The sequence below is a fragment of the Perca fluviatilis genome, chromosome 14, assembly GCF_010015445.1.
Source record: "Perca fluviatilis chromosome 14, GENO_Pfluv_1.0, whole genome shotgun sequence".
In the NCBI taxonomy this organism is placed as follows: Eukaryota; Metazoa; Chordata; class Actinopteri; order Perciformes; family Percidae; genus Perca; species Perca fluviatilis.
Genome location: NC_053125.1, coordinates 38,344,996 through 38,364,995, shown reverse-complemented (window position 1 = coordinate 38,364,995; position 20,000 = coordinate 38,344,996). Strand labels below are relative to the sequence as shown.

At 41.7% G+C, this 20,000-nt stretch overlaps 1 protein-coding gene across 2 annotated transcripts; it reads right to left on the bottom strand.

Annotated features, from left to right (window-relative positions):
- Positions 1-12,157: 12,157 nt before the first annotated feature.
- LOC120573406 (mamu class II histocompatibility antigen, DR alpha chain-like) lies at positions 12,158-17,340 on the bottom strand. Of its 2 annotated transcripts, XM_039823128.1 has the most exons (4): positions 17,321-17,340; positions 17,069-17,168; positions 13,021-13,266; positions 12,158-12,504 (listed from the first exon to the last, which is right to left on the bottom strand). In XM_039823128.1, the coding sequence occupies exons 2-4, from the start codon at positions 17,154-17,156 to the stop codon at positions 12,161-12,163; spliced, it is 678 nt and encodes a 225-aa protein (XP_039679062.1). In that variant the 5' UTR covers positions 17,157-17,168; positions 17,321-17,340; the 3' UTR covers positions 12,158-12,160. The 2 variants fall into 2 exon arrangements, with proteins under 2 accessions (XP_039679062.1, XP_039679061.1); XM_039823127.1 differs by lacking the exon at positions 17,321-17,340 and having other exon boundaries at positions 17,069-17,282.
- Positions 17,341-20,000: the final 2,660 nt, after the last annotated feature.

Here is a 20,000-nt window from a genome sequence, read left to right as displayed (position 1 = left end):
TATATTCAACATATATAATTAGTCCACATGGAAACTATTAGACAGTAAAGACCATCATTATATTCAACATATATAATTAGTCCACATGGAAACTATTAGACAGTAAAGACCATCATTATATTCAACATATATAATTAGTCCACATGGAAACTATTAGACAGTAAAGATCATCATTATATTCAACATATATAATTAGTCCACATGGAGACTATTAGACAGTAAAGATCATCATTATATTCAACATATATAATTAGTCCACATGGAGACTATTAGACAGTAAAGATCATCATTATATTCAACATATATAATTAGTCCACATGGAGACTATTAGACAGTGAAGATCATCATTATATTCAACATATATAATTAGTCCTCATGGAGACTATTAGACAGTAAAGACCACCAGAACTCCTCCTGGACCTGGAGATGAAGGTCCAGAGTTCAGCCTCTAGGGGGCAGCGTTGGCTTTTAAATGCCACTGTTGATGTCAGCTACCAGTCAGCGTTCTCTGAATATGACCATATCTACTTTATTACACCTGTTTTTAATAGAACAGCAGCAGTAAATAAAGTCCGCTCAGCTCAACACCACTGATCACTGGAACTGATCAGGAATCTGTGAAATAAAGATCATGTCTGAAAGGACAAACACACATTTAGTCAAACTAAAGTCCAGAGATGGAGTTAGAAGTTTGATAATCTGAATCCAGACTTTATAAAGCTGCAGCACAGACACATGTTCTGATATGTTCATCATCACTTTCATCTTTCATATCAGACAATCTGCTGGTTGATACCAGAGACCAGACAGGGGAGCACATTTTTAAGTCTGGACTCTCATTTAGTTAGCTGGCTGGTTTGTAAGACTTTCATTCATGTTATATTACATATATATATATCCAGTCCATGTGCTGCCTGTTGTGTGTGTGAACAGGAGTTGTGTAACATCTTGTCCTGGTTGCTCTGTGACGGAGAAAAATGTTTTATATGACTGGAGAAGAATCTCCTCAACAGATCATTCACTGGTTCATAGAAAATGAATCAGTTTAATAACCTATTTCCATTAGAGATGATAATTAAGGTATGAATATATCACTGGGCTCCTAATACAGACTGATCTCAGGAAGTGGCGTATGTATGACACGCCAATTCATGGCCGTTATTAGCGTGTTATGAAGATATATCCTCACTTTTTACTGTGTTTATGAACGCTGTTTGTCCTCCATTGACTTCCATTACCTGGTGATAGTGTGTGAATTGACGCCGTAGTGAGTAGTGTGAAAGGGTGAATATCCCCGTAGGGAGGTTGTTGGGGGGGAGGATGGGTCAAACACAGGACATCACCATGGAGACCGTTGGTAGGGTCCCACGCAGTAACACGCCACGTGGCGTCTGCTGTATCCAGCGTAGACAGACACGCTGAAATGAGTCCTGATACTTTGGTAGAAGTGAAAGTTACCTTTTAGAATATTACTTAAGTAAAAGTCTAAAAGTATCTGATATATTCTGTACTTGAGTATCAAAAGTAATTTTCTGATATTTAATGTACTTAAGTATTTGAAGTAAAAGTTTTTTTTTTTTAAAGCAAGCGGTTAGAACTTTTATTGTGTCTTTCTTATAGTAAAGCATAAAGCATATTCAGGGTTCCCATATCTTCTTAATCTCACTCATCAAATCAAAATCACATTCTTTTCTAGGACTTTTCAGGCACAATTCTCTTAAGTTCAAAGAACAAACAGCAGATGTTTAGAGCTGACATCAATGTACAGAAACATTTCTTTCAACACGGGTGTATGACGTTATCTTCACCACTACCCTGTTCTCCGAGTTCACCGCTATCGTCAGGGTGGTCGCAGGGCTCAACATAAAAAAAAAAGAGTTTAGCTGGCCCCTTCTACATTTTTACTGGCCCTGAAAGAAATATCATAGGTGTGATTGGAAAAGGACAAAAAAGCAGGAAAACATACGACGCACCTATGCTTTAGAAAATGGTTCTAACCAGCTAGCCACTGCCACTGGATGTTGTGTTACGTTTTAGACAGAATAGAACCCAATTGCAGACACAACTCAGAGCCGGAGAAGGGTTAACAGATTTATTCCAAGTTCAAGGTACCAGGTTTTACAAAAAGGATAACAAGTCCAGGTCCACAGAGGTGTACAGGCCAGTTCTGAGCAGGAATAATACCGTGTGGTCTAAGGGGTGGTGTAGGTCCGTTGAGAGATCCAGTATGGCAAGCAGGATTGGTGGGGGGCAGAGGAGGTCCGATATACGTAGCACAAAAAACAATAAGAACACAAAAGACAACGCAGGTGGTATCAACAGTGAGACTAACATGTGGTCTAAACTATGATCCGGCAAGGAGTGGAAGATTGACCAAGTATTTGTAGCAGAGGTGATTGGTGTAGATGGGCTGCAGCTGGAACCCTAACTCCCGCACACACTTCCTCCTGCAATTAAGGACAGAGAGGGAGGGAGCAGAGACAGAGAGCTGTCTAGCTGCAGCCACGGCAACCTAACATGTTGTGCCATTAGCAGCAAAGCTAGACCAGGGGTCATCAACTACATTTATCCAAGGGCCAGAGTTATTTTTAAGCAAACACTCCAGGGCCGGACTTTCAAATAAAGAAAATAAAATTATACCTAATACGCATCATCGTGTTTGATATTTTCACTTTCTTACTAAATTAATGCTATATTTTTACATTAGTAAGCAAACCCCTAAAAACATGGACAATACATAATGATAACTAGATAGGCTACTTAACTAGAAAATGATCTCCGATTAGTCCTGTATGCCTAATTTGAAATAAAACAATTATGTTGCTAAATAATACAACCAGCAACATCGTCAAGAATGAAGAACGCGTCATTCCCGTGCATATTAAGTAGCCACATGTATTTGTTTTGGTCTTAAAATACATCCATAGGTTTACCTCCAGCGAGAGGATGGCTCGTTTAGACAGCAGCTACGTTTACAAGAGTTTGTCCAAAGTTCAAGATTGGTTGCAAATTAAGACAAACAGTTAAACTACAAACTGACATCTTTCACTTTAGCTCGTTTGTAAAGTCGCTGTCTGCAGAGTAGAGCTGTGTTTGCACAGCGCGGTGGACGAGAGTGGGCAGCGCAGACAGATCAGACTGAGATATGGTTTCTACGTGTTTCTGCCTGTAGAACAGGTACATGGGTTATTGATAAGTATTGACTCTTTAATCATGGAGGTTTTATTGTAGGCTACCTACTTACAGTAAGGAGTGTAGCGTAAGTTCATCTGCGCCATCGGCGGTAAATAATGCTCGGTAACGTTTCCAGTCAGTACGTGTGCTGCGTGTAACGCACACACCAGTGACTGTGGCTGAACCAGCCCGACATACGTTCTTACTGCCCCGGGCCATCGGGCCGTTGCTTATGTCGAGCCTGGTGGTCTACGGTAACGGGAGGTCCTCCGGTAGGGCTCGTGCTTCCATGGCGGTTTCAGTTGTGCGTCCTCCTCCTTTAGCAACAAACAAGCGCTGAAATAGAGCGCGCGGCGTGCGGAGCGTGCGTAATGCAATCTAGGAGCAGTGATTCGCCAAACCTCCCTTATTGCAGTCGCACACATTTCTTCTAATTTTATTTTTTAGTAACGAGTAACGAAGATGCTTAGTGGAAATATAACGGAGTAAAAGTATACATTTTATCTAGGAAATGTAGTGGAGTAAAAGTGAAAGTTGACATAAATTTAAATAGCGAAGTAAAGTACAGATACGTGAAATTTCTACTTAAGTACAGTAACGAAGTATTTGTACTCCGTTACATTACAACACTGATCATAGCTAAGTGTTGTGTTATATTCCAGACAGGTGTAGAGTCAGTGTGATCTGCTGAGAGGCGTCATGATGCTGGTGAACCAGTAGGGGGCGCTACAGCTCCTCCACTCTCTGCTGCTCTTCATCATCAACATCCTGCTGCCTAGTGAGGTATATGGCCATCTTATTGTATCTGCATATTCCATATGATTTGTATTTAAGCTTTGGGTAACAAAGAAACCCAGATGAACTTTGGGCTACTTTCAGAAAACACATCTGGAAAAAGCGTTATCAATGGGGCCCTCCAGGACAGAGCCAGTTGGCATGCAGCCATTGGTCAGTTATCGATCCCACCCCAATTCATGGAATATACACATGTGGCCCACACACACAAAGAACTTCAGAGTGACTTTTGAGAATCTGGGAAACTGGTCGCTCTCCGGGCTCTTCAGAGCTTGTAAATTGATGCTGATTTCCTTGTTGTAAATAAACCTTGATAGGTTTGGTATGTGTGCATGCAAATGCTTGAATGTATCTTATATATTCTAAGGAGTTTCTAGAGACCAGTCAGTTTAAGATGATATGGTCTCATAGTGAAGCCTAGCTTAGAATGTGTGAATCTATTATGAGTTTGGGTACAACTTTCACACAGAGGAATCGGAGCCAGGAATGTGGGAATCTATTAGGAGCATCGGCCATAAAAGGTGTAGTTTAAGAGTAAAACTTGTGCACTGAAATAGATGTCTCATGCTGTGTAAGCACAAAAAGAGTTTAAAAGGTATTCACTATGATGTACATGTGGTTCATCCTTGGGCAGACGTGTCTGTATGCTCATGGTTGTCCCAGTGTCATAAAAGTTTGTTCACTGTTTGAATAAAGCTGCACTTGATTTGTAATCATCGGACTGGTCGTCATCTCTGAGGTCTCCCTACATCATTTCTGAGTCATCACCCGATATCAAACCTTTATAATCAAGAAACAGTGTCGGCAGATTCCTCTCTACACAGCAACGCATCATCGATACCAATTAAACAACACTAGCAACACATGACACAACCAGCAGCTGGGGTTCTGATTGGCTGAGCTGACTGTAATATCATCTGGTCATTAACAGATACTGTAAATAGGCTCACAGAAACAGTTCTTCATGTTTTAGGCAACGGAGCTTTTTTATTGATGAGAAGATTAAAGAAAGATAGAATATTTTTATTGTACTTTATAACTGTTTGTATTTCTGCAGCATAAATAAATGCAGTGTAGTATAGTTTTCCTGTATCATCTACATTCCTTAGAGTCACTGTTTGACTTCTTTATACAATCAACATCTGCTGCCTAGCAACACATGACTTCTTAACCAGCAGCTGGAACTCTGATTGGCTGAATGACTTTAGTGGTGAAATATTAGATGAAAAAGCATCAATCCTAGCATCTTGATCACAAGGTTGTCGTAGTAGCAACAGGGAACAACTGGAAGCCTTTTACAATGTTCGTCTATTCACCTCTCATTACCACAGCTCTATCTGATGACTAAGGATGGTTCCAGTCGTAGCGAAGGGCTCACTTCAGCTCATCGCCGCACAGCCCGTAGAGATGTGCCCCGGCCCCGGAGCGGGAGGCTGCTCCAGCGGGCTGAGCCAGCTCCCTCCCTCCTTCCCTCCTCCTCCCACCTCTCTCTCTCTCCACTCCTCTCTCTCTCTCTCTCTCTCCTCCTCCCTTCCTCCCTCTCTCTCTCTCCTCCTCATTCCCTCCTCTCTCTCTCTCCTCCTCCTCTCTCCTCCTCATTCCTCCCATATATATATCCTATATCATCATCATATATATATATATCATCATATATATATATCTCTCTCCGCCACATCATTACATCATATATATATATATACATCATATATATATATATATGTCATCGTACCATCATATATATATGTCATATATCATCATCATATAATATATCATCATATATATATATGTATATGTATGTCATAAAATAAAATAAATATAATAATAATAATAATAAAATAAATAATATATCATTTCATCATAATATGTCATATGTGTCATCATATATATATATGTCATCATATGTAATATGTCATCATCGACATGCATGTATATGTGTCGTGCAAAATATGTGTGTCGTGTTTCCATGCGGGCTACGCTCGCCCGATGAAGTTAATGAGCTGATTGTATTTAGTGTGAGTGTAAATAAAGTTGTCTGAACCCAGATCCTGGTCAGTGGTTGGTTAATGAGCTGATTGTATTTAGTGAGTGTATAAATAAAGTTGTCTGACCCAGATTCTGGTCAGTGGTTGGTTAATGAGCTTATTGCATTTAGTAGAGTGTATAATAAAGTTGTCTGACCCCAGATTCTGGTCAGTGGTTGGTTAATGAGCTGATTGTATTTAGTGTGAGTGAAATAAAGTTGTCTGACCCTGATTCTGGTCAGTGGTTGGTTAATGAGCTGATTGTATTTAGTGTGAGTGTAAATAAAGTTGTCTGACCCCAGATTCTGGTCAGTGGTTGGTTAATGAGCTGATTGTATTTAGTGAGAGTATAAATAAAGTTGTCTGACCCCAGATTCTGGTCAGTGGTTGGTTAATGAGCTGATTGTATTTAGTGTGAGTGTAAATAAAGTTGTCTGACCCCAGATCCTGGTCAGTGGTTGGTTAATGAGCTGATTGTATTTAGTGTGAGTGTAAATAAAGTTGTCTGACCCCAGATTCTGGTCAGTGGTTGGTTAATGAGCTGATTGTATTTAGTGTGAGTGTAAATAAAGTTGTCTGACCCCAGATTCTGGTCAGTGGTTGGTTAATGAGCTGATTGTATTTAGTGTGAGTGTAAATAAAGTTGTCTGACCCCAGATCCTGGTCAGTGGTTGGTTAATGAGCTGATTGTATTTAGTGAGAGTGTAAATAAAGTTGTCTGACCCCAGATCCTGGTCAGTGGTTGGTTAATGAGCTGATTGTATTTAGTGTGAGTATAAATAAAGTTGTCTGACCCAGATTCTGGTCAGTGGTTGGTTAATGAGCTGATTGTATTTAGTGTGAGTATAAATAAAGTTGTCTGACCCAGATTCTGGTCAGTGGTTGGTTAATGAGCTGATTGTATTTAGTGTGAGTATAAATAAAGTTGTCTGACCCCAGATTCTGGTCAGTGATTGGTTAATGAGCTGATTGTATCTAGTGGAGTGTAAATAAAGTTGTCTGACCCCAGATTCTGGTCAGTGGTTGGTTAATGAGCTGATTGTATTTAGTGAGAGTATAAATAAAGTTGTCTGACCCCAGATTCTGGTCAGTGGTTGGTTAATGAGCTGATTGTATTTAGTGAGAGTATAAATAAAGTTGTCTGACCCCAGATTCTGGTCAGTGGTTGGTTAATGAGCTGATTGTATTTAGTGAGAGTGTAAATAAAGTTGTCTGACCCCAGATCCTGGTCAGTGGTTGGTTAATGAGCTGATTGTATTTAGTGTGAGTATAAATAAAGTTGTCTGACCCCAGATTCTGGTCAGTGATTAGTTAATGAGCTGATTGTATTTAGTGTGAGTGTAAATAAAGTTGTCTGAACCCAGATTCTGGTCAGTGGTTGGTTAATGAGCTGACTGTATTTAGTGAGAGTATAAATAAAGTTGTCTGACCCCAGATTCTGGTCAGTGGTTGTTAATGAGCTGACTGTATTTAGTGAGAGTATAAATAGTTGTCTGACCCAGATTCTGGTCAGTGGTTGGTTAATGAGCTGATTGTATTTAGTGTGAGTGTAAATAAAGTTGTCTGACCCCAGATTCTGGTCAGTGGTTGGTTAATGAGCTGATTGTATTTAGTGAGAGTGTAAATAAAGTTGTCTGACCCCAGATTCTGGTCAGTGGTTGGTTAATGAGCTGATTGTATTTAGTGAGAGTGTAAATAAAGTTGTCTGACCCCAGATTCTGGTCAGTGGTTGGTTAATGAGCTGATTGTATTTAGTGTGAGTGTAAATAAAGTGTTTGACCCAGATTCTGGTCAGTGGTTGGTTAATGAGCTGACTGTATTTAGTGTGAGTGTAAATAAAGTTGTCTGACCCCAGATTCTGGCCAGTGATTGGTTAATGAGCTGATTGTATTTGTGAGTGTAAATAAAGTTGTCTGACCTCAGATTCTGGTCAGTGGTTGGTTAATGAGCTGACTGTATATAGTGTGAGTGTAAATAAAGTTGTCTGACCCAGATTCTGGTCAGTGGTTGGTTAATGAGCTGACTGTATATAGTGTGAGTGTAAATAAAGTTGTCTGACCCAGATTCTGGTCAGTGGTTGGTTAATGAGCTGATTGTATTTAGTGAGTATAGTATAATATAAAGTTGTCTGACCCCAGATTCTGGTCAGTGGTTGGTTAATGAGCTGATTGTATCTAGTGTGAGTGTAAATAAAGTTGTCTGACCAGATTCTGGTCAGTGGTTGGTTAATGAGCTGATTGTATATAGTGTGAGTTAAATAAAGTTGTCTGACCCAGATTCTGGTCAGTGGTTGGTTAATGAGCTGATTGTATTTAGTGAGAGTATAAATAAAGTTGTCTGACCCCAGATCCTGGTCAGTGGTTGGTTAATGAGCTGATTGTATTTAGTGTGAGTATAAATAAAGTTGTCTGACCCCAGATTCTGGTCGGGTGGTTGGTTAATGAGCTGATTGTATTTAGTGTGAGTGTAAATAAAGTTGTCTGACCTCAGATCCTGGTCAGTGGTTGGTTAATGAGCTGATTGTATTTAGTGTGAGTGTAAATAAAGTTGTCTGACCCCAGATCCTGGTCAGTGGTTTGTTAATGAGCTGATTGTATTTAGTGAGAGTATAAATAAAGTTGTCTGACCCCAGATCCTGGTCAGTGGTTGGTTAATGAGCTGATTGTATTTAGTGTGAGTGTAAATAAAGTTGTCTGACCCCAGATTCTGGTCAGTGGTTTGTTAATGAGCTGATTGTATTTAGTGAGAGTATAAATAAAGTTGTCTGACCCCAGATCCTGGTCAGTGGTTGGTTAATGAGCTGATTGTATTTAGTGTGAGTGTAAATAAAGTTGTCTGACCCCAGATCCTGGTCAGTGGTTGGTTAATGAGCTGATTGTATTTAGTGAGAGTATAAATAAAGTTGTCTGACCCCAGATCCTGGTCAGTGGTTGGTTAATGAGCTGATTGTATTTAGTGTGAGTGTAAATAAAGTTGTCTGACCCCAGATTCTGGTCAGTGGTTTGTTAATGAGCTGATTGTATTTAGTGTGAGTGTAAATAAAGTTGTCTGACCCCAGATCCTGGTCAGTGGTTGGTTAATGAGCTGACTGTATTTAGTGTGAGTGTAAATAAAGTTGTCTGACCCCGGATTCTGGTCAGTGGTTGGTTAATGAGCTGATTGTATCTAGTGTGAGTGTAAATAAAGTTGTCTGACCCAGATTCTGTCCGTGGTTGGTTAATGAGCTGACTGTATATAGTGTGAGTGTAAATAAAGTTGTTTGACCCAGATTGTCGTCAGTGGTTGGTTAATGAGCTGATTGTATTTAGTGAGAGTATAAATAAAGTTGTCTGACCCCAGATTCTGGTCAGTGGTTGGTTAATGAGCTGATTGTATTTAGTGAGAGTATAAAAAAGTTGTCTGACCCCAGATTCTGGTCAGTGGTTGGTTAATGAGCTGATTGTATTTAGTGTGAGTGTAAATAAAGTTGTCTGACCTCAGATTCTGGTCAGTGGTTGGTTAATGAGCTGATTGTATTTAGTGTGAGTGTAAATAAAGTTGTCTGACCCCAGATCCTGGTCAGTGGTTGGTTAATGAGCTGATTGTATTTAGTGAGAGTATAAATAAAGTTGTTTGACCCCAGATTCTGGTCAGTGGTTGGTTAATGAGCTGACTGTATTTAGTGTGAGTGTAAATAAAGTTGTCTGACCCCAGATTCTGGTCAGTGGTTTGTTAATGAGCTGATTGTATTTAGTGTGAGTGTAAATAAAGTTGTCTGACCCCAGATCCTGGTCAGTGGTTGGTTAATGAGCTGATTGTATTTAGTGTGAGTGTAAATAAAGTTGTCTGACCCCAGATTCTGGTCAGTGGTTGGTTAATGAGCTGATTGTATTGTGAGTAGTATAAATAAAGTTGTCTGACCCCAGATCCTGGTCAGTGGTTGGTTAATGAGCTGACTGTATTTAGTGAGAGTGTAAATAAAGTTGTCTGACTCTGACTCTGGTCAGTGGTTGGTTAATGAGCTGACTGTATTTGGTGTAGTGTAAATAAAGTTGTCTGACCCCAGATTCTGGTCAGTGGTTGGTTAATGAGCTGATTGTATTTAGTGTGAGTGTAAATAAAGTTGTCTGACCCTAGATTCTGGTCAGTGGTTGGTTAATGAGCTGATTGTATTTAGTGAGAGTGTAAATAAAGTTTTCTGACCCCAGATTCTGGTCAGTGGTTGGTTAATGAGCTGACTGTATTTAGTGTGGTGTAAATAAAGTTGTCTGACCCCAGATTCTGGTCAGTGGTTTGTTAATGAGCTGATTGTATTTAGTGTGAGTGTAAATAAAGTTGTCTGACCCCAGATTCTGGTCAGTGGTTGGTTAATGAGCTGATTGTATTTAGTGTAGTGTAAATAAAGTTGTCTGACCTCAGATTCTGGTCAGTGGTTGGTTAATGAGCTGATTGTATTTAGTGAGAGTATAAATAAAGTTGTCTGACCCCAGATCCTGGTCAGTGGTTGGTTAATGAGCTGACTGTATTTAGTGAGAGTGTAATAAAGTTGTCTGACCCAGATTCTGGTCAGTGGTTGGTTAATGAGCTGACTGTATTTAGTGTGAGTGTAAATAAAGTTGTCTGACCCCAGATTCTGGTCAGTGGTTGGTTAATGAGCTTATTTTTAGTGTGAGTGTAAATAAAGTTGTCTGACCCCAGATTCTGGTCAGTGGTTGGTTAATGAGCTGATTGTATTTAGTGTGAGTGTAAATAAAGTTGTCTGACCCTAGATTCTGGTCAGTGGTTGGTTAATGAGCTGATTGTATTTAGTGAGAGTGTAAATAAAGTTTTCTGACCCCAGATTCTGGTCAGTGGTTGGTTAATGAGCTGACTGTATTTAGTGTGAGTGTAAATAAAGTTGTCTGACCCCAGATTCTGGTCAGTGGTTGGTTAATGAGCTGATTGTATTTAGTGTGAGTGTAAATAAAGTTGTCTGACCCCAGATTCTGGTCAGTGGTTGGTTAATGAGCTGATTGTATTTAGTGTGAGTGTAAATAAAGTTGTCTGACCCCAGATTCTGGTCAGTGGTTGGTTAATGAGCTGATTGTATTTAGTGTGAGTGTAAATAAAGTTGTCTGACCCCAGATTCTGGTCAGTGGTTGGTTAATGAGCTGATTGTATTTAGTGTGAGTATAAATAAAGTTGTCTGACCCCAGATTCTGGTCAGTGGTTGGTTAATGAGCTGATTGTATTTAGTGAGAGTGTAAATAAAGTTGTCTGACCCCAGATTCTGGTCAGTGGTTGGTTAATGAGCTGATTGTATTTAGTGAGAGTATAAATAAAGTTGTCTGACCCCAGATTCTGGTCAGTGGTTGGTTAATGAGCTGATTGTATTTAGTGTGAGTGTAAATAAAGTTGTCTGCCCCAGATTCTGGTCAGTGGTTGGTTAATGAGCTGATTGTATTTAGTGAGAGTATAAATAAAGTTGTCTGACCCCAGATTCTGGTCAGTGGTTGGTTAATGAGCTGATTGTATTTAGTGTGAGTATAAATAAAGTTGTCTGACCCCAGATCCTGGTCAGTGGTTGGTTAATGAGCTGACTGTATTTGTTAGTGTAAATAAAGTGTTCTGACCCAGATTCTGGTCAGTGGTTGGTTAATGAGCTGATTGTATTTAGTGTGAGTGTAAATAAAGTTGTCTGACCCCAGATCCTGGTCAGTGGTTGGTTAATGAGCTGATTGTATTTAGTGTGAGTATAAATAAAGTTGTCTGACCCAGATTCTGGTCAGTGGTTGGTTAATGAGCTGATTGTATTTAGTGAGAGTGTAAATAAAGTTGTCTGACCCCAGATTCTGGTCAGTGGTTGGTTAATGAGCTGATTGTATTTAGTGAGAGTGTAAATAAAGTTGTCTGACCCCGAATTTTGGTCAGTGGTTGGTTAATGAGCTGATTGTATTTAGTGAGAGTGTAAATAAAGTTGTCTGACCCCAGATTCTGGACAGTGGTTGGTTAATGAGCTGATTGTATTTAGTGAGAGTGTAAATAAAGTTGTCTGACCCCAGATTCTGGTCAGTGGTTGGTTAATGAGCTGATTGTATTTAGTGTGAGTGTAAATAAAGTTGTCTGACCCCAGATTCTGGTCAGTGGTTGGTTAACGAGCTGATTGTATTTAGTGTGAGTGTAAATAAATGTTGTCTGACCCCAGATCCTGGTCAGTGGTTGGTTAATGAGCTGACTGTATTTAGTGTGAGTGTAAATAAAGTTGTCTGACCCCAGATCCTGGTCAGTGGCTGGTCCAGGGCCAGATGGTTGACTGTACAGCTGTAGATGTCTCCCAGCTGTGGGATGAAGTCCAGTCTGGAGAACTGGTTGAAGGAACCATCTTTGTTGGGGTAGGGAACGTTGGTGCTGCTTCCTTCGGTGACGTTCTCTCCGTTCTTTGTCCAGGAGAAGATGACAGGAGCAGGATAGAAACCAGTCACATAACAGATGAGGGTGTTCTTCTCTCGGAGCTCCACGGCTTCTTTGGTGTACACCATCGGACTGGAAGGAGGGTCTGGACACAGAGAGTTAGAGCAGAATGCTGATTCAGGAAACTGTTTCCCAGTTGACCATCAGTTTTCAGTGACATTATCTGATCACTGTGATGATCCATGCTGTCATCTTGTTGTTGCTATGTGATGTCTCTGCAGGTGGTTCGTTAAATCAAATAAAACATGTCCCTTTCTTATGGGTAATGAATACTATCAATCAACTACATTTATTGATCCAATCTTGATAAATGTAGAAATAAATAGTAATAAAGAAATAAAGTCTGATGAGTTTCAGTCATTAATTAAAATTAAAGATGTTAATTGAGGCTTGTCGACATGTTTATAATGTGTATAAAGAAATATTAAAATAAAGATTAAATCATGTCAGTTGGTTTTGAAACTAAAGTCCTAAAGCTCTTTATGCAAATAAAAATATTATTAAAGCATTGAGTACATTTATAATCAGTGTTTATCAGCAGCACAAATATCTATAATCAGAAGTGAATCAAAGAGACCGAATAATTTACTGTTTCTCTTACCGAGCTGCAGAGGAGGATTCTTATAAGCCTCGCGATCTACTTTCAGGTTCGCTCTGCAGATCTGTTGATTAGCCTCAGCTTGTTGATAACCTCCTGGGAAGGTAATATGATCTATGAAACTGGGCTGAGGGTCGACTCCTCTCTTGTTGATGAAGTCTGCGTACCACGTCTCTTCTCCATCCAGAGAATACATGTTCTCTCCATCAGAGTCTGAACAGCCGCCGATAGCAAGGTCCTCATGAAACTCTGGAGAGAAACAGACAGAAGATCAGCTGCTGAATCTCTGTTGTTCTGACTGGTCACTGAGCCTGTCTCTCTCTCTCTGACATGTCTGTCTGACCCAGTTGGTGGTCACTGAGCCTGTCTCTCTCTCTCTGACATGTCTGTCTGACCCAGTTGGTGGTCACTGCAGTCTCTCTCTCTCTGACATGTCTGTCTGACTCAGTTGGTGGTCACTGAGCCCGTCTCTCTCTCTGACATGTCTGTTCGACTCAGTTGGTGGTCACTGAGCCTGTCTCTCTCTCTCTGGATAGTCTGTCTGACTGCAGTTGGTGGTCACTGAGCCTGTCTCTCTCTCTCTGACATGTCTGTCTGACTCAGTTGGTGGTCACTGAGCCCGTCTCTCTCTCTGACATGTCTGTCTGACTCAGTTGGTGGTCACTGAGCTTCGTCTCTCTCTGACATGTCTGTCTGACTCAGTTGGTGGTCACTGAGCCTGTCTCTCTCTCTGACATGTCTGTCTGACTCAGTTGGTGGTCACTGAGCCTGTCTCTCTCTACGACATGTCTGTCTGACTCAGTTGGTGGTCACTGAGCCTGTCTCTCTCTCTCTGACATGTCTGTCTGACTCAGTTGGTGGTCACTGAGCCTGTCTCTCTCTCTGACATGTCTGTCTGACTCAGTTGGTGGTCAATGAGCCGTCGTCTCTCTCTCTGACATGTCTGTCTGACTCAGTTGGTGGTCACTGAGCCTGTCTCTCTCTCTCTGACCTGTCTGTCTGACCCAGTTGGTGGTCACTGAGCCTGTCTCTCTCTTCTGACATGTCTGTCTGACTCAGTTGGTGGTCACTGAGCCTGTTCTCTCTCTCTGACCTGTCTGTCCGACCCAGTTGGTGGTCACTGAGCCTGTCTCTCTCTCTCTAACTTGTCTGTCTGACCCAGTTGGTGGTCACTGAGCCTGTTCTCTCTCTCTGACCTGTCTGTCTGACCAGTTGGTGGTCACTGAGCCTGTCTCTCTCTCTCTGACCTGTCTGACCCAGCTGGTTTGGTCACTGAGCCTGTCTCTCTCTCTAACTTGTCTGTCTGACCAGTGCCGGTTGGTCACTGAGCCTGTCTCTCTCTCTCTGACCTGTCTGTCTGACCCAGTTGGTGGTCACTGAGCCTGTCTCTCTCTCTCTGACCTGTCTGTCTGACCCGTTGGTGGTCACTGAGCCTGTCTCTCTCTCTCTCTGATCTGTCTATCTGACCCAGTTGGTGGTCACTGAGCCTGTTCCTCTCTCTGACCTGTCTGTCTGACCGCTAGTGTGGTCACTGAGCCTGTCTCTCTCTCTCTCTGACCTGTCTGTCTGACCCAGTTGGTGGTCACTGAGCCTGTCTCTCTCTCTCTGACCTGTCTGTCTGACCCAGTTGGTGGTCACTGAGCCTGTCTCTCTCTCTGACCTGTCTGTCTGACCCAGTTGGTGGTCACTCGAGCCTGTCTCTCTCTCTCTAACTTGTCTGTCTGACCCAGTTGGTGGTCACTGAGCCTGTCTCTCTCTCTCACCTGTCTGTCTGACCCAGTTGGTGGTCACTGAGCGCCTCTCTCTCTCTGACCTGTCTGTCTGACCGCAGTTGGTGCACTGATCGCTCTCTCGACCTGTCTATATGACCCAGTTGGTGGTCACTGAGCCTGTCTCTCTCTCTCTGACCTGTCTGTCTGACCCAGTTGGTGGTCACTGGCCTGTCTCTCTCGCCCTGTCTGTTCGACCCAGTTGGTGGTCACTGAGCCTGTCTCTCTCTCTAACTTGTCTGTCTGACCCAGTTGGTGGTCACTGAGCCTGTCTCTCTCTCTGACCTGTCTGTCTGACGCAGTTGGTGGTCACTGAGCCTGTTCCTCTCTCTGACCTGTCTGTCTGACCCAGTTGGTGGTACCTGAGCCTGTCTCTCTCTCTCTCTGACCTGTCTGTTCGACCCAGTTGGTGGTCACTGAGCCTGTCTCTCTCTCTGACCTGTCTGTCTGACCCAGTTGGTGGTCACTGAGCCTGTCTCTCTCTCTAAACTGTTTGTCTGACCCAGTTGGTGGTCACTGAGCCTGTCTCTCTCTCTCTGACCTGTTGCGGACCCAGTTGGTGGTCACTGAGCCTGTCTCTCTCTTACCTGTCTGTCTGACCCAGTTGGTGGTCACTGCCTCTCTCCTCTCTGACCTGTCTGTCTGACCCAGTTGGTGGTCACTGAGCCTGTCTCTCTCTCTCTGACCTGTCTGTCTGACCCAGTTGGTGGTCACTGAGCCTGTCTCTCTCTCTCTGACCTGTCTGTCTGACCCAGTCGGTGGTCACTGAGCCTGTCTCTCTCTCTCTGACATGTCTGTCTGACCCAGCTGGTGGTCACTGAGCCTGTCTCTCTCTCTCTGACATGTCTGTCTGAACCAGTTGGTGGTCACTGAGCCTGTCTCTCTCTCTCTGACATGTCTGTCTGAACCAGTTGGTGGTCACTGAGCCTGTCTCTCTCTCTCTGACCTGTCTGTCTGACCCAGCTGGTGGTCACTGAGTCTGTCTCTCTCTCTGACCTGTCTGTCTGACCCAGTCGGTGGTCACTGAGTCTGTCTCTCTCTCTCACCTGTCTTTCTGACCCAGTCGGTGGTCACTGAGCCTGTCTCTCTCTCTGACCTGTCGGTCTGACCCAGTCGGTGGTCACTGAGTCTGTCTCTCTCTCTCACCTGTCTTTCTGACCCAGTCGGTGGTCACTGAGCCTGTCTCTCTCTCTGACCTGTCGGTCTGACCCAGCCATGAAGGCTATTTGTACATTCAGTGAGGCTGCCTCTGCCATGCTGGCTGTGATGGAGACATTGTGGCTTCAGAGCCCAGACTGTTAATGCAATGAAGGATGACGACATGGTTCGGATCTCAAAGCCAATAGTGTCCATACCGCCAGTGGAAAGCGGAGGCCGTAAAAGTGTAAGCACAGCCAAAATAGTGAGACGACACCAGCAGGAGATGGAGGAGGGCCCTACATATGGTACTGGCATGGATATGTAGACCGTAAACTAACTTGGGGGAACTAGGCTGTGTAATGGTTGTGTTCTGCCAGTTCGAAGTTAGTGATGTAATGGTCTTCAGTTGAAGGCCATGTTCATGTGTTGTTTTGGATGTTATGATCAGTGATGGATGAAGCAATAATGAGTTGTGGATGTTAAACAGTGAGAAACATGGATCTTACTTGGACCTGAAGGGATATGTGTCTGTAATTCATGGCTTTCAACAGAAATTAGTGGAATTTTGCTATAAAAATCTTTAAAGCGCGTTTTCTCAAAATGACTTTTCTCTCATACTCTAAGAACGAAATCTCCACCTCAGTAGCACCTTTATACACCACACATTCCAGTCTTGTACCTAGTTATATTATGAAGACAATTACAGAGGGATTTGTAAATATATTATTCCTAGCCTGATTTATATAACATTTTATTCCAAATCGAAAACGAAAATCGTTTTTTAAGGCTATTGACAGTATATTCTGATTTACAGGATAACAAAAGTAGATATCCATAAATCCCTCTGTAATTTTTTTCCCATCTAATATGTGAACACAATGAAAAAATAATTTTGAACGTAGCTTTATCCAATACTCGTTTTTTAAAATATCTGCAAATTAGCGCATTTTTCATTAGATAATGCCTAATTTGCATATTTAAACATTAAATTACAGACAACTTGTAATATATTGTTTTCTCATCTTAATGTAAGTAATCAACTGGCAGAGTGTCATGGTGATATCTGCTAGTTAAAAAAAATCCCTATTCACCTGTAGTGTCTCGCCTTAAACCATCAGAGATTATATCAGACTGGATCTTACCGTCTGCTGAGACACAGAGGAGACCAGAGAGGACCAGGACCAGGACCACCATCATCTTCATCATCTTCATCATCTTCATCAGCTTCATCTCTCTGTAGACCTGAACCTGTCTGAGTCTCTGTAGACCTGAACCTGTCTGAGTCTCTGTAGACCTGAACCTGTCTGAGTCTCTGTAGACCTGAACCTGTCTGTCTCTCTGTAGACCTGAACCTGTCTGTCTCTGTAGACCTGAACCTGTGTGTCTCTGTAGACCTGAACCTGTCTGAGTCTCTCTGTAGACCTGAACCTGTCTGTCTCTCTGTAGACCTGAACCTGTCTGTCTCTGTAGACCTGAACCTGTCTGTCTCTCTGTAGACCTGGACCCTGTTGAGTCTCTACTGTGAAGACTGAGCCGTCTGTCTCTGGCCACGGGCACCGTATCTCTGGCGGGCCCGGGGCTGCAATGCCATCTGTTCTCGGTCCGGCATGCTGAGGACGACTGACAGACTCCAGGCAGCTGATCTGTTACACTCTGAGCATGCCCAGAGAGCGGAGATGACATGATGTCATCAGTGTTCAGGTAGCGGGTTATGCTGGCTCTATACCGCTAAAGTCCTGATTATTTACATGGAGTCTGGTGGAGATATGCTGGCTCTATACACACTAAAAGTCCTGATTATTTACATGGAGTCTGGTGTAAATATGCTGGCTCTATACACGCTAAAGTCCTGATTATTTGCTGGAGTCTGGTGGAGATATGCTGGCTCTATACACGCTAAAAGTCCTGATTATTTACATGGAGTCTGGTGGAGATATGCTGGCTCTATACACACTAAAAGTCCTGATTATTTACATGGAGTCTGGTGGAGATATGCTGGCTCTATACACACTAAAAGTCCTGATTATTTACATGGAGTCTGGTGGAGATATGCTGTACCACTTGCTAAAAGTCCTGATATTAACATGGAGTCTGGTGGAGATATGCTGGCTCTATACACGCTAAAAGTCCTGATTATTTACATGGAGTCTGGTGGAGATATGCTGGCTCTATACTACGCTAAAAGTCCTGATTATTTACATGGAGTCTGGGGGAGATATGCTGGCTCTATACACGCTAAAAGTCCTGATTATTTACATGGAGTCTGGTGGAGATATGCTGGCTCTATACCGCGAAAGTCCTGATTATTTACATGGAGTCTGGTGGAGATATGCTGGCTCTATACACGCTAAAAGTCCTGATTATTTACATGGAGTCTGGTGGAGATATGCTGGCTCTATACACGCTAAAAGTCCTGATTATTTACATGGAGTCTGGTGGAGATATGCTGGCTCTATACACGCTAAAAGTCCTGATTATTTACATGGAGTCTGGTGGAGATATGCTGGCTCTATACACGCTAAAAGTCCTGATTATTTACATGGAGTCTGGTGGAGATATGCTGGCTGAAAAACTGTAGCCAGAAGCTTGTCCTAGCTCTGGTCTCTGCCCCCTTCCTCCCAGGTCTACCTCTGATCATGTAGAGCTGGTTTCACAGCAGCAGTTAAACTCTACTTCACTCTAAGGTTATGGTGATATTAATCTATAGTTAACATGCATGCTGAACCGTAGGGGCGGTTTGTTACACCATTTTTTTTTAAATAGAAAATATGACTCTTATTAACGTTTTGTATTAATAACATGATTGTGTTATTGTAATAGTACAACAGTACCAGTTATCTTTATGTACCTCTCTAGATGATTAAACTCTCACTGATCTCTCCAGGATGATCCAAACGTTTTATTCTCTCTTCTTCTTGGTGAACAGTGACGTGTGAAGAAATCTCTGAACATTAAGCTGGTTTACACTTCTTCTTCTAGTCTTTACTGATAACAGTAATATATTAATAAATTACTGTTTTATTATTATGATAGAATAAGTTCACAACAACAAAGAACCATGTTTCTCTAAAGATTTAATATTTGAAATTAAACAGATTAATATATAAATAATAAATATATTATATAAATAATGTGTTAGTTTCTCTGCTGCCTTTAGAAATGAACAAAGAGATGAAATGATGAGTGTGTGTGTTATAATAAAGCTGATAATAAAGCTGATAATAAAGCATCTGTATAAAGAAACATAACACCTGTATGTGTGTGTGTGTGTGTGTGTGTGTGTGTGTGTGTGTGTGTGTGTGTGTGTGTGTGTGTGTGTGTGTGTGTGTGTGTGTGTGTTTATAATAAAGCTGATAATAAAGCATCTGTATAAAGAAACATAACTGTATGTGTGTGTGTGTGTGTTATAATAAAGCATCTGTATAAAGAAACATAACACCTGTATGTGTGTGTGTGTGTGTGTGTGTGTGTGTGTGTTATAATAAGGCATCTGTATAAAGAAACATAACTGTATGTGTGTGTGTGTGTGTTATAATAAAGCATCTGTATAAGAAACATAACACCTGTATGTGTGTGTGTGTGTGTGTGTGTGTGTGTGTGTATAATAAGGCATCTGTATAAAGAAACATAACTGTATGTGTGTGTGTGTGTGTTATAATAAGGCATCTGTATAAAGAAACATAACTGTATGTGTGTGTGTGTGTGTTATAATAAACATCTGTATAAGAAACATCACCTGTATGTGTGTGTGTGTGTGTGTGTGTGTTGTGTGTTATAATAAGGCATCTGTATAAGAAACATAACTGTATGTGTGTGTGTTGTGTTATAATAGGCATCTGTATAAAGAAACATAACTGTATGTGTGTTTTGTGTGTGTTATAATAAAGCATCTGTATAAAGAAACATAACACCTGTATGTGTGTGTGTGTGTGTGTGTGTGTGTGTGTGTGTGTGTGTGTGTGTGTGTGTGTGTGTTTATAATAAAGCTGATAATAAGCATCTGTATAAAGAAACATAACACTGTATGTGTGTGTGTGTGTGTGTGTGTGTGTGTGTGTGTGTGTGTGTGTGTGT